We start from the raw sequence: 15,839 nt of genomic DNA, 5'->3' as shown, positions 1-15,839 counted from the left end.
TCGGGAATGCTTTTCTATGGAGAATTTTAAGTTAAGGGATTCCTTAAATATAAGGAATGTTCATGAGCCTGGGCCCTTAAACAATTTTCTTTGTTACCCACTTTAACTTTTGATCCCTTTGATATCCAACAGGACAGAAATGAAGGAAACTTAGTCTCGTCTACAACATCCAGAATAATTTAGCACCAAACTATCTCCATTCACTTCTTTCTCCAAACGTTGGCGATACTAATAACTATGCTTTAAGACTTAACAACAACTATATAATCCCTCTTTAAAGACTTTCTCTAACCAAATCTTATTTTATATCGTCTTCTCTTTATATGTTGAATGACTTAGATGAAGCGACTAGATCATCAAAAAAACCTTCATCATCGTTCACTTAAAAATATGTATCTCGTAATTATGATGAAAATTGTCCATCCTGTTACATTTTGGTGACAGAAAAACAAATAATAATGTGCAAACAAATTGAAGTCGTCGATGCAGCCAGTTAAATCATAACTTATGTCGTGTAAATCTCACCATCTGTCGAAATTTTATCTGAGGTAATCATTGTGAGTGCTTATCATTTTTCTTTCAATGCAATACATATGTGAATGGCAAAATTATTTTATTTGAAACTAAGAAACTTTGATGTAGAGTTTTATTGTGTGTTAGCAAGCCATATTCTAATAATATAAACCCCTCCCCCATAACGAAACCTCGGTTATCTTCGTGTATTTAATACTCATTCTGGTCCGTTGAATCATAGTAGCCCCGTAACACTATATGCATTACACCCCTATTTGTTACTTGGAAGTGAGCAGTCATGCGTGACATTCGTGGAAAGCCCGTCTGCTGTCCAAGACGTCTTAGACTTCAAAGACACCAAGCATATTCCTGAGAAGCTGTATCATCAAATACAATACACATTATCTGCAGGTAAGTCTATTGTACCTGTACAAATTGGTATTGTACCTTTATATACTAATGCACACTGTACCTAGTAATTAAGTATGTCGGGTAGCTATAGACCAGTGTGGGGTAGGCTAGCGACTTTATTTAAACCTTACCTATTTGAGTAGTAAAGAACATCGGTGCAGGCAAATTTCGTATGTAACGTATTTATCCAGTATAAAATAGTTTTATATTTAAATTCGGGATCATGCTTTAAGTGTTAACGTTTTGGCAGGAACGTGAAGATTGTTGGAAGGGGGCGGGGTATGGAAAAATCGACAAACACTGTTTTGTTATGTCTGTAGAAAATTACGTGTACATATAAGTGTAGGCTTACCTTTACCTGATCTTATCACACTGCAATGTACTGAGTTTATATAAAACGGGATGTGGCGTAACTTAAGTACACGTGCACGATCACCCTACTGAGAAAACTAACATACCGACATCACTAGAATATTAAGGCTCACATAACGTATAAATTATTACCACAGATAAGGAAATGCAGTAGGTATTGTCATTCTTTCCGCATTTATATACAACACAATACAATCTAAGTTAGACAGTATACAAATTACTAAGTTACATTTGTCAGTTTGATCTACATTGAAGTACATGTCTTGGTATGGTATGTTTAAGATAAAAAATCAATAAAATGTGAATAATAAAAAAGCCTTGAATCTAAACATGTAATTCAGCAACTTTCATAATACATATTTGATATTTCAAATAAAAAAGAATATCAACAATTTTCCAACGAGTTTCCTATTTTAGTATTGGCCAGTCGAATATACATCTGTAACACAGCTTGTTCACATTAGTAGGGAGTACAATAGGTGGATGACCATGGTAACTCTAGCCATTGACAGGCTCAACACATATATGATATGCTTTATTTAAGGATTAACTTGAATAGATTTTTTATGTTATGGAGATATAACACAAAAATCTGAGTGTACTCTAAATAAACCGCGAAGCGGTTTATGATGAGAGTACACTCAGATTTTTGTGTTATATCTCCATAACATAAAAAATATATTCAAATTAATCCTTATAATTCAATTTACTAAAGATAATCTCTTCAATATTCAAAATTCATTATGGGACTCTTTTGTCTATGAAATCATTACGCCGTCATCTCAGCCAATCAGAAGCAACGTTATAAACGGCGACGCCATTTTTTCCTTTATGGGCTGATAAAGTAAATTTTTAAGCCAATGAAAATGCTCGTAACAAGCAAAATTGAATTATTAAACAATACCCAGTGTTATTTTAACAGCTGCCTGTCAAACGGCTTTTACCACAACAATGATAGTTGTAGTGACACTGGTAATATAGAGACTCAATAAACATAAGTTATTACGTAACTGAATGGTATGTACATGTATTATACTGTGGATTTGTATCATTGTGTCATTATACTCATGGGTATTTCGTGTCGTATGAGCAGAGAAACCAAGTGATCGTGAAGGACATAAATATAGTACATGTATATAGGATTTATTTCCAGCCTCGGTATTTCTTGGAAAAGTATCACAGCAGATTTTTTTTAAATAGCAGCATATCTTTATGTTAACATTGTAATAACAAACATATCGATGTATGAAAGAAATATACCCTTTCATAAATACGAGGATAGAGATAATTGAAACATTCTATCTTCGAAATCACAAAAAGACACAAAATTCACAAAAGTTACGGTCTAAATAAGAAGTTTTCTAGAAGAACAGTATTATATCAATGTAGTATGTGTCATTTGCAATCTATACCACACAATTGATTAAAACTCCTGGTGTTATTTCAGAATTTCTACCAAGAAAAAAATATGGATGAAGAAGACCAAAAGAATGACGTACCATCTAATCCGATTGGACAGAAACATGGTACGGCTTCTGCTGACGTAGGAGAAGTTACTGTTAACCTGAAACCTACACCTCTACAGCAACCCGTAAATGTCGGCCCGCATGAAACTACTGACGAACAAGAAGAGAACCAAACGCCATGCTGTAATTGGGAAAAAACAGAGGAAAATTTGAGAGATCAATTGAAAATACATTTCAGTCACACCATGGCACGATGTTGTAGAAATAACATGATTGTAAAGAAAATTCCTTACAAGATGGTGCTACTGCTGTTCAACATAGTACTTGTCACCAGTCAGGTAAAACCATATTAAATAAATTTTAACTAATTTTACCCACCTGCAAAATTACAGAAATTGCTTTCCAATCATATAATATCTAATTTATAATGTGACAAAAACAATAATTTAAGTCGACCTCACTGGACCATAACCACATACATATTTCTTTCATATCTATGGGAGTAATACTGGCTGGTCTAGGACAATACACTCATGCCGCTTGAGGCTGTATTACATGGCTACCCATGCAATAAAGCCTCATGACATCACGCCGTAAACAAAATTTTGATTTCCTAGGTGAAATTTTAACATTTTTTTCACAAACTTAACTGGTTTTACTATAACAGATGCAAACAACGGAATTCTTCGAATTTATTTCAAAATGGCAGGATATTATAGTTGTAAAATTTTAATAAAACTTCGAGGTATGAAAGAAAAATACTCTTTCATACGTGGATATGAAGGATAGGGATATTCTACCCTCGGGATCACAAAATGTTGCCAAACCCTCGGCAAGCCTCGGGTTTTACTACATTTTGTGACCCTCGGGTAGAATAACCCTATCCTTCATATCCACATATGAAAGGGTCTTATAATACTCTATGCCTAAAATGGTTGCAATCATCAAATGCTTCATGCTGTGAAGCTCTATTTGCATATCTAATAGTGGGATTGATATTTAGCATAGAGTATACGTGCATAAGGATGATCCTTCATGTAAAGCATCATTAGTTAGGCCACATGTTCTGTCACCTTAGTTCTAATGCAGTAAGGTTCATTTTGATTTTGATAACGATTCCTTTACTGATAGATCCGTAACTCCAGTTATACCCATTATCGTATATCTTAAAACTAGTCGCGTGACCTCTAGGTCACACACCGAACCCATACCATGGTCAATACCAGAATCCGTAAACATAGAGCAGAGGGCACGTTGTTACTACATTGTGATATTTGTATCACTTCCCTTGTTACCATCAGACACAGCGCCAGACAATGCTGACTAAAAACATTGTTGGATTAACGGTTCCTGTCTAATTTAGTCCAACACACGATGCGCTAACTATCCCACATGTCTTTGGTACCTTTAGATTGCTTTGTAAATTTGACATTCGGTTATCAACTTTAGAATAAACAATGAGATGACGATTTATCATACAGTAACTAATGATGTAGTAGCCCAATAAGACTAGATACGATTTTCGCTTTAAATCGTAATCCAAAAAACATTGTCGTCTTGTTAAACACATTTTTATTTCATTTTGTAACAGCTAGTAATTTTTGCAAACGAACGATCACAGTTCGCTACTTTTCTGAACCGGAACAACGTTGCGTTGAAGCATCTACTGTTGAGAGACTGGTCCAAGGATTATGAGACTATGCCTTATCCACCGACCACAGGCACATACGCTGTCTATACTATTGACGATATGAAGGACCACGTTCACCATGTTGTACAGGGGGTATGCTTGTAATAGTGATAAAACAAGGGGTATGCTACTTAGTTGATAGCAAAATAGCTTAAAGATGCTCCACCGCTGACAAATGGTAATTTTTCACTATCAAAAACAGGAGCAGGCGATTTAGCATTTTTCTTCAGTTACTAAAGTTACTGACTTTACACCATTACCACCATTGAAAAGTTTGAGCTTCTAATTTTACTTCAAGTTAAAAAACATGAAATATAATTAATTGCATCCCGAAAAAATCCTGTGTCACTATATCCTATATGGAATGAAGTACTGATTGCGCATGCACCAAAGGCGAAACAAATTATTTTATATTATTTTTGTGTCAACTAGACATAAATATACACGATAAAACACCAATTATTGTTCAAATGATGAATATCATTTATGCTCTGTCGGCGGTGGAGCATCTTTAAATGTATAAGCGTCTTATAGTCTAAATGTTTACAACAATCTTAACATTAGGTATAGTTTTCCTCATAATGAACTTAGCTCAATCATAACAGTATTAAAATTGCTGGTTTCATCGGTAACATCTACAATATACATATAGGTCACATCCGAGTTCATGAAGCTATTGGAACCCTATAGAGACCTGTCTGTCTCCATGTCACCTTGCCGAAACCTCACGTCGACGAAATCTTACTGAAAAGGAGCAAAAACAATATACCAGAATAATGAAAGAAAAAAAGAACCACACGATTTGCATATGTTGTTTATTTTTACCTATTTGTAATTACATTTGTTTTATTTATTTGTTTAGATTCACTCTCTCCCCACGAAAGCCGTCGGACCTTTTTTCCTGAATAATGACAATGCCAGCAGTCCTCTGGTGATGTGCATAACTTATTTCAAATATGGCGTCTTCAATAAGACATCCGATCCTCCATCGATATCCATAGACAGGACACGTGAAACGCGTAAATTTTGTTTCATTTTATATTTCAACTGATGTCTGTGATATCTTTGAGAGACCTCAATCAATTGAATGTGTAAATAAAGTGATAGACTTTTAAAGATACAACATCTTAGTCTACGGATAAACGTACCGTATATTTATATATTGAATCATAACATGCGCTCTTTTTAACAATTAAACTATGTTGTTTAAACATCCACAATACGTTTATTGGTCATAAGTTAAGAGTATTATATATGATAATCGATATCGTATAAGGAAAAATGAACTTGAAATAACCAGAATTCATGAAGAAATGAATATGAACCAAAACATTTCTGACATTATAAATTATTTACCTTTCAATTGTTCTTTTGTGATAATCTTCGATTTTCCTGAAAATTAACTGAATAAAAGCAAATATGTCAATTTTTGTGATATCAGATTTTTCTAACAATTGAACTTCACTATTTTGAAATATTTGGATTTTAGTATGAATTTTAGGGCATTATATCGTTTATATATCTAAAAGATATCCCAAAAGTATCCGCAAAAAATATTATGTTGAGCAAGAAAACCTTTTCCTTTTCCAAAAAACCCCAAGATGCCGTTGTGATAATTCGTTATTCAGACAAACGTTTGTTTCAGAGTGTAGGAACATTGGTAATACCACCGAATATGGCTTTGACCCAAGCCTCGACGATCTGCTTAAAAGTGAGAATGGAGTTCTAGTGAGGTTGGTGGACTACTGTTGACGTAACACAACTGTTTGTTGTTCTTTTGGATTCTTCAAAGATAATTAGTGTCTTAAAGGCCCATTACCTTTCCGGAGCAAAAAAAAAAGAGGTTTCTTAAAAAACATTAATAACATCAGAAAATGCATACAGATGACCTAAAATAAGGTTACGACACCAAACATATGCAAGAGATCCTGCGAAATATATGAAACAGTGGAGAGTCAATTCGCTGTTTCGCCGTCTGGCGCAGTGATAGTCAACTACCGCGCGGTATTTAAGACGACGGCGAAAAACATAAGACGACCCGCGTTATAAAAATAAGCAATTTATTTATTTTAATCAAATCGTTCAGAAGGTGATGATAAATGTATTATTAACGGTAAGTTAATAACTTTTGCGACTCTACAAAATTATCGATCTTGTTTTACATTCCCATTTAAAAAATTAAAAGCCGTTTCGGAAAGGTAGTGGGCCTTTAACATAAATATAAACGTTTATGTGGTCGAGTACAATGGTACTGGTATTATAGAAATAACTTAAAAGGAGTTTCGAATTAGTGAGTGTAGCAATGTGTATAACAAAACCCCTAATGCTAACTTTATGATCATTTACTTTAATAGTATGAATTTTAGGGCATTATATCATTTATATATCTAAAAGATATCCCAAAAGTATCCGCAAAAAATATTATGTTGAGCAAGAAAACCTTTTCCTTTTCCAAAAAACCCCAAGATGCCGTTGTGATAATTCGTTATTCAGACAAACGTTTGTTTCAGAGTGTAGGAACATTGGTAATACCACCGAATATGGCTTTGACCCCAGCCTCGACGATCTGCTTAAAAGTGAGAATGGAGTTCTAGTGAGGTTGGTGGACTACTGTTGACCTAACACAGCTGTTTGTTGTTCTTTTGGATTCTTCAAAGATAATTAGTGTCTTAACATAAATATAAACGTTTGTGTGGTCGAGTACAATGGTACTGGTTATTATAGAAATAACGTAAAAGGGTTCGAATTGTGAGTTAGCAATGTGAAAAAACCCTAATCTAACTTTACATCATTTACGAAAATTGTTTATTGTTATGTTTTCAAAATATGCACTATAATATTTATATAATTCGATCACAGTGGGAAGCATATTTTCTCCGCAATCCAACATTCCTTCGCATGAAACCAACAGAGAACACTGCATGTGCAATGTCTTGTATTATCAAGACCTTTCTTTTTGTACCTTAAATAGGTACCTTCGCTGCTCTCGTAATGTATTTTGATGCGTTGTTTCTTATTTATGCCATGAACACCTAGTAAAATGCTTACCAGTTATCCTAATAAATAAGCAATATGGACATTTTTAAGACTGTTGGAGCTGACGTTAGACTTCAGTGTAGCATCTGTACATTTGGACATGAGGCGTGAAGAAAGACAAACGGAGTGCTTCGAAATCATCGGACGGGTAGGTCTTTTTTTGTCTATAACGTGATTATTGATGTCACATATACAATGTACAACAAATAACAATATTGCTCAATTACACAAAATTTAACAAGAAGACGTGTTGCCAAAATTAAACGGCAATCATATCTCAAACACACAGTTCACTATTTGGTAATCCAAGAAATATCGTCAAATATCCGTAGTGACCGCTATGAAGGTTGGAGATCCAACTGATGTTCATGAATCAGGAATGGGTTTTTATGTTAAAATGACTATTGTCCAATAGGTAAACCCGGATGATATCAATACTGTTTGCATAAAAGATGCTATCACAGTTAAACGACTTGACAATATATCGTACACTTTGGTATAAAATAAACCTACTCTGACAAGCTTATCAATGACAGATTATTGCCTCGGAAAGATAATAAACACTTTGACATGTGAATACTAATTGGCGGTCACTCCATAAAAATAAGACCATAATTTAACAACACATTGAAGGTAAATCATACAGTTACATAACAGCAAAGAACAGTCTCATTAATATTGTTAAAGAGACCCAGAGTGAGCATGTCGTCCATTAAATTGTAAAGAGTTATGGTCGTAAGAAATTCATTTTTAAAACTATAAGCTAAAAAACTTAGACCTTGACCTTATTAGTTAATGAACCATAAATTGCTAGAACGTAGATGGTACTATGGCAAACTGTGTGATATTGCAGCATTATCAAGAAGGTAAAAACCATCCATATAAATGTTAAATAATGTTGGACTTAGGTTAACCCTTTGTTTAAGCCCACAATTGGGTGTTAACGACATCGGACAGTCTGCAAGCGCATTTTGGGTTTGCATGCGTACTTTCTACCATCTTATAAATCTTACTATGTTCTCCATTACCAGAAGTTATCATGTTAAAATCAATAAAGCATTCGTATAATTTCTGTCTTGAGTTAAATCAGGTTTTCACACATTGTTCACGGTATGAAGACCGCTTCTTAAATCAAACTGATGATTGCTCATGAAATTGTTATATGTATCTGGTGACACTGAGGCCTCTGGAATTATTGGGGTCATCAGGATCTCTTGACTTATAACAGGAAGTGATTAGTCCCAGGTTCCATTATTATGATATTTTACCAAGTGATAAGGTTTGCTAAACATTTTGGTTACTGCTATAATAAACGTACTTGTTCCCTCCTTAATGAATATTCATTATGAATTAGATCTTGACCGCAGGCCTTACCTTTCATTGGATTGATTGGAAAGTATTATCTTTCCTTGTTGGTTTTGTTTTGGCTAAAGATTGTAAATTGACAGACTCTTAGTTTTGATAAAATTTTTGCTTGTTGTTTTTGTGCTTCATTTGTATTTAATTGGTTTCTTTTTTCTAGATATCATGTATGATTACTAGTGAGAAGGCCTGTAGACAAGCCTCTAGCAATAACAACAACGATTTGATTAACTTATTTTATATGTTGTATCATTGTTTAACCAGGTAACTTTTGATAACTACGATATTCATGGCCAGATTCCAGTGACCTTGACCACATCGATCAAAGGATTTGAATGTGAAGGAGATTTGAACACTCGGCGTAAGTACTACGTATTACTAGCTTGTTTTCAGGTGTGAATTTACGCTAGTACCAATAAAAAAAAAGAAAAAAAAAGCAAAAACACAAAAAAATGACACGTTTAGTTCAGTTTATCATCACATACTCAACTTTTGCTTATATTGACATTGATGACATCATGTATTTGTTGACGTCATAATACATAAAAGGAAGGTAAGTCCTAACTAAGACAATTGGGTTTACAAAAAAAATAACATGTACGTTTTTTAAAAAGGAAATATTTCATGGTTCTACATATATCAATATGTTACCTAATTTAATCTCCTCTATTTCAAGGTCAATGTCACAGAGATAAAAACAGAGGACTATGTTCGCCATTTTAGCCACGGAATTCGTTAAATCGTTGTGTGTGTGTGTGTGTGTGTGTGTGTGTGTGTGTGTGTGTGTGTGTGTGTGTGTGTGTGTGTGTGTGTGTGTGTGTGTGTGTGTGTGTGTGTGTGTGTATGTGTTTGTATGTACATGTGTAGTATTGCAGTTGTAGTTGTTATGGTAACCATCCTCAACATTCAAAAGTGAAAATTTTGTCAATGCCATTTTTTATAGTTAACATAACATTTAAAGCTGTAAAATGAGAAAACTATCATTGTGGTTGAGTCAATAATATACTGAATATTTCAAACACAATACCTTTATTTTTCAATGCTTCTTCAGCTTTTTGTTATCCATATCTTATTGTTTATCTTTTCTTTCTAAAACAGAAGAAAGTTCTGTCAATATAGTCTTACTCATCTTTGTATTCGCTGTGAACATCTGTAGTATCATTGGAAGTGTCCGTTCCTTTGTCAACTCCTATATACTCTGGCTTGTGAGTAATTATCTTGTACTTTTTTTTTACTGATATCATATGATTAGCATATTTTTCTCTTCCAAGTGTGAATGTTGAGAGCAAAGTTAAATAACACTGTCATAACAAAGCAGTTGCTTCTTTCCAACACGAAGAATATATCAGTTATTTAAAAAAAATTAATCTTAAAATCTTTCAAAAAATATCCTATGAAATGAACACTGGTTTCATATTCTTTGTTTTACCAATGAAAACAATCCATTCATCGATGGATTTGACAGTTATAATTTGCCAACGCGTTAAGCCCTTGTATAATGGCTCTGTCTTATATTTTCCCCAGTCACATTTTGTCAATATACTCCAGAAAATAAGCTAAAACTTTCAACGAATGATATTGATATTCCGTTCATAAAACATGACAAAAAGAAACGTAGAATGCACCATTTTCTTCTTCTTTGTAGATTTTATCCATTACTAATTCCACTGAATACACTCTGAAAACAATCAGTGAAATTTACATATCCTTGATAAAGATGACAAAGCGGGGTTTTTTTTTGCAGGAAGTGAAGCATTTCTTCTTGCACAAATATAAAGACTGTAAGCCGTTGTCAAGGAGAGGGGGCTGGGAAATATTACGTTTCCGTGACGTCATGATCACTATCAGCGGCCTTCTAACAATCATCGGTTCCTGCATAAAGATAAGTTATGACGTCGGGGTAAGTGAGCTTTAGTATAATTACAAGAGGAAAGTTTCATTCCCTCTCAGTCTATAGCTGGTTCCCATTTCAACAGAAATCACACAAAAGTCCTCAATTGGGTTTTAGAAATCCATAATGGCATATTTGCGTATATTATGCATTTTCTCATGGGTATATCTGATGTGTGGATTATGCTATTAAGATAAACAACGAGGTGTCCCGCAAGGAATGTAACAACTTTCATTTTCATTCAACCAATGAAATTTTAAAGTATTACCTCATGCATACATTAATGTTTCACCATGGATTTCTAAAACCCGATAAATACAAGTTTGTGTCATCTTTGTTGAAACGGGGCTTTTATTGTCTTAGTAACGACACTTTGTATAGTTGTGTCAGATAATTCAGAAACGAAAATCATCGCTCTCTTCTTTCATAATCATCCTTCATAACTATACAAATTCAATAAGAAAAGGACCATAGCAGCATTATTTGAACGAAGATGACAAAAAATGTCATTAATTGGGACACCTCGTCGTGTATCTCGTCACCAGAAACATCATTGTCTGCTGTATTTTTTACATATATATATTTTGAAAATCTCCAATAGAAACTAATTTCCTGTTGACAGTTTTATTGAAATACTTCTATATCATTCAATGATCGACGACTTCCTTCTTTGTTCGTTGCCAAATAATGACAATGGTAGTACCAAGCCATTTTTGTGCATCCCTATAAATATAAAACTATTCAATATGCGAGAATTTTATTAAGTGGTATAAATTTAATTTCTATATTGCAGCATCTATCCACCTCAGACGGACTAGATGTGTGTGGGATTCTGCTAGGCCTAGGCTGTATGATGCTATGGATTCTATCTCTACACTACCTCGCCTTCAACAAAGTGTTCATGGTAAGGTCTATAGGTTGACTGTGACAGCCAGTGGTATTTAAGGACGGCCTTCCGTGTATGGTGGGTTCGTGTATGACTCTTATTATAAATTAATGCTATTTCATTGAATCATGAAGTCAGAGACACAGAACACATTATATTGACAACTGTCAAGCTAGCTCGCTTTCCCTTAATAGTTGTTTGCGCAATAATAGCTCTGAAGAGCGAATGTTACATTGATTTGTATCCAATAAGCGACTCTAAATTCATATTATTGTATTGTATTGTATAATGCTAAGCGCTACGCAGAACTTACCACTTTTATAGGCTATGGTGTGTCTGACTATCTTTCCAGTGGTAAGTTCGACACTGTAAAATGTTGTTTAATTTCCATTTAAAACATATTATAAAAACACTCAGTCGCATACTAAACAGCAATATATATTCTACAATTGACACGGTCGAATGCCACAGACGAAATCTGTAAAACTAAAATTATAGAAATTAAACAAAAGAGTAGCTATCATGACAATGTATCTGGGAGAGGAAGTATCGTTCCTCTTCTCGCCATGGTTACAGATCTAGAATGCAACAAAAAGGGAAATCAGCTTTTCATTTGATATTTTGCTTGATATTTTCCAGTTGCTGTTTCTTGTGTTGGACAGGTCTGCCTCATCTGTTGTTAGGTTCCTGATGTGCATTTTCGTCATGTACATTGGATTCGCCTTGTATGCATGGGCGGTGCTAGGGCCACATCATATAAAGGTACAAAAAATAACCTTGTTAATTCAAACTCAAATTCTTACTTACTTATTCGCAATTAAGACTTATTATCCATATCATTTTTCTCCCCCTAGATCCTGTATATGATATAGTCAGTGTTATTCAACTCTCAGGGTATCAAATAAACGATGCAGCTGTTGATTAACAATTTGCTTATACCACACGTGGTATAAACTCTGTACGCATTCTAATTGGCTGACACGATGAACTTTGACCGAACTACGTCTTTCTCAGTGTCGTGTCATCATTTGTCAACGTCATCAATAATCGAGTGACGTCATGCTATGCTGTGATCGCTGCTTGGCGCCAAAACTGCTGTTGGATAGCGTACTTATCCTCATCGTATTTTTATCGGCTAAAAGCGGATAATTGTGGTAGAAACAGGTCACACGACTCGTGGTTGTTGGATATGGAATTTATTCCACACGAGTGAGTTATTTTTTCAAAGTTACAAAAGATACTAGCTTTAGATATAGAGGGTACCTAACAGGTGTCTGTTGTTTATCGTGTTTTAACGAAAACGCAGATCAAATGCTGTGAATTGTATCACATGATTTTTTTCTTTGATATACATGCATCAATATGGAATAAATACCATTCACCCTGTCTGTTTTCTGCACCCAGTTCCTGTCCTTCACGGCTACATTCCAGTGTTTATTGGCTCTGATGAATGGCGATGAAGTCTACGTAACCATGACTGCTGTTGATGAAGGAAACCAAATTGCCTACTGGTTCAATTTCGTGTTCATCACAGTGTTCATCTTCCTCTTCACCATCATCACGCTGAACGTGTTCATCGCCATATATAACACAACATACGAGGACATCATGGTACGTGTTCAGTAAGACGCTCATCATTCCGGAACACACAGCTCATGCTACCGTAAATCAAATAAGTGGAAATTTACGCGAGGGGAAAATTTTCGCTAATTACACGAAGAAAATAACAACACCAAGAAAGTTTTATGTGCGCAAATCGCAAAATTTAACTCTCGTGAAAATGCCCATGTTTACAGTACTGGTCGATCTGAATGTTTTGTTTACTGTTGGGAATGACCTCCGCAGCAGCCACCATAAAACCTGAAGTTGGATTTAGCCTCGACTGGCAGGATACATGTCGCTGTCACAAGGGAACATCTATTCTCTGTCGTCAGACCTAGATCATTTTAATATTTGACATGGTTTATATATTAAATAGTTTTCAGATCTAATATGAACCACGATCATTTTGATTGTCCAATATAACCTACCAGGTCAGTTTGTTTAATTATTTCAGTTTTGATTACCACTTTAATCATCGTTTGTCGACAATAATGACAAAATCCTGGTGACAATATTTCTGTGATTTATACTACTGTTCCTTACGGACTAAACACTAGACAGATATAATAGATATTTTAGTGGGGTTCCGGATGTAAAAGTATATTTGACGATTTTTGGTTTTTTCCAGGACGGCGAGCACAGAAGTGACCTTCGGGAGTTTATCGGGAAGTCAGATAAAGAGATTTTCACCCTCGACTGTAGCAAGTGTAATACAGACACATGTAAATGGTGAGAGTCTGTCTACTAGTGTGTTTAACATCCATACTACCCAATATACACTGTAAGTGTGCCTGGGGGGAAATTTTCTTAGATTATTGCTGATCATGATATGAAAAAAAAACCACGAAAATACATAAATATAAATGTGTTTTATTGAAATTTCACATTACCCATAAATAAGGGATTAATTATATTTATTATCTTTTTACAGTTGCCATACAAACAATTTGTGCTGCAAGTAATTCCAAAGTGCTGTCGGAAATTTTAATGTGTACGTGGCCAGAATGACCTGACGGTCGAGACAGGATCAACAAAACCAAAGACCATAAGACAATAGATACTCTGTATCTTACACTGGTGAATATGTTATATGAAATGTATCAAACTCGTTAAATAATTTGAAATGCTGAATTAACTTTAATGCTTACTTTATTTAAGTATCCGACGGTCATATTGTATCTGTAGACCGCTAAACTTGCCTTAATGATTAGACTTTATTTTTTTTTATTTAGTTATTTAGTTATTTTTGCCTTATGTCCAAATATGGCCCCATGCGTCATAATATGCAAACTGAGTACATGCATGGGTGTTGGCCTGACTCTCTTTGAATGGGAGATACTTTATACTGCCGATGTAACGTACTGGTATCCAAAATGCTCTCTTTTCAACTACTTCATTGTTATCATTATGTTATTTACACAATTTTGTTTTACAATTCGACGTATTGGAATTGAGATTTTTTTCAAGTAAAGTAAAAGTTGTTGCTCAATAAAGCAGTATTTATTATTTTTCATGGCGTTCTTATAATGAAAGCATCTCAACTGAACATTTTACAATCCCTCATGACGTTTGTGTATGTGAATCCGATAACAATGTATCTATGTTATGTAAACAATACCGTATATTTACTTCAAAACGATGTTTATATATCAGAAGACTTGGACAAAAATCAGAATTCATAACAATGGGCTAGAAAGGATATCCATACATAGTCTTTATTAAGTATCCGACGGTTCATCCTCGATACTCCAGGGGTTCCGATCACTTACGATCTCTACACCCCTGCGTAGGTAAATTCATAGATTATGTAACATGTATACGTACAATGTACATGCATGTACATTTGTAATATAGGGTCCGTGTCAGTGGTTAACTTCCTGGAATTTCAACAATACATGAATGCCTAACTTAGTGGTAGAAAATGTTGAATTATTGAGAAATGATACAAGATCAAACTAGAACACGCGGTTCGAAGAGAAGTAAAACAAAACGGACATGGAATCACAATCATAATCGCTGAATTATTTGAAATGTCGAATCTAAAATAATATATTTGAATGTAAAAGACTGTCTTTTTCATTCTGTGATGAACATGACCATTGAATTAGCAGGACGTGCGAGACAAGGGAATAGTGTATGAGACAAATACATAATTTAGTCTAATAATAGCTTTTGTATGTATCAGTATATTAAAACAGTTTAGTAAAGGTTGAGGGAGTATTAGACATTTAGTCCTTGTGATGGCCAGTACTAAGTAATTTCCGGCCGATATCTTCAAAACACATATCTGTATTAAAATTAATTTTTCAAGGTAAAATATACTTAAATTTAACGTACTTAAATTGATTATGTCGCCAAAGAATGGTAAATTAGCTATTTATAGGTAGTATTCGGTATTTAATTGTTGTGTTTGGTCATTTCCGGACGATATTTGGCTTCAAAACACACAATTTTACACAAAATTAATTGCATAATCTACAGTAAAGTATACTTTAATTTAAAGTTGTATGGTCTATCACTTTCGCTCTTTTTGTCATAGTAAAAACTGTATAGGTGCTATACACATTTTTCTCCGTCTGTCCGAGGTTTAAACTTTCTAATTTTACCACT

At 34.4% G+C, this 15,839-nt stretch overlaps 1 protein-coding gene across 5 annotated transcripts; it reads left to right on the top strand.

Annotated features, from left to right (window-relative positions):
* The first annotated feature begins 787 nt into the window (after window positions 1-787).
* LOC138314445 (mucolipin-3-like) lies at window positions 788-14,270 on the top strand. 5 transcript variants are annotated; one of them, XM_069254784.1, is made up of 14 exons: window positions 788-924; window positions 2,744-3,100; window positions 4,354-4,545; window positions 5,315-5,471; window positions 6,963-7,050; window positions 7,540-7,636; window positions 9,115-9,211; window positions 9,949-10,055; window positions 10,595-10,750; window positions 11,535-11,645; window positions 12,267-12,389; window positions 13,032-13,238; window positions 13,858-13,958; window positions 14,161-14,270. In XM_069254784.1, exons 2-14 carry the CDS (start codon window positions 2,765-2,767, stop codon window positions 14,189-14,191), a joined length of 1,803 nt encoding a protein of 600 aa, XP_069110885.1. In that variant the 5' UTR covers window positions 788-924; window positions 2,744-2,764; the 3' UTR covers window positions 14,192-14,270. The 5 variants fall into 5 exon arrangements, with proteins under 5 accessions (XP_069110885.1, XP_069110886.1, XP_069110887.1 ...); XM_069254785.1 differs by having other exon boundaries at window positions 13,858-14,010; window positions 14,161-14,264; XM_069254786.1 differs by lacking the exon at window positions 4,354-4,545.
* Window positions 14,271-15,839: the final 1,569 nt, after the last annotated feature.

Source organism: Argopecten irradians, chromosome 2, assembly GCF_041381155.1.
Source record: "Argopecten irradians isolate NY chromosome 2, Ai_NY, whole genome shotgun sequence".
NCBI classification, from domain to species: Eukaryota; Metazoa; Mollusca; class Bivalvia; order Pectinida; family Pectinidae; genus Argopecten; species Argopecten irradians.
This window is presented reverse-complemented; position numbering and strand designations above follow the sequence as displayed.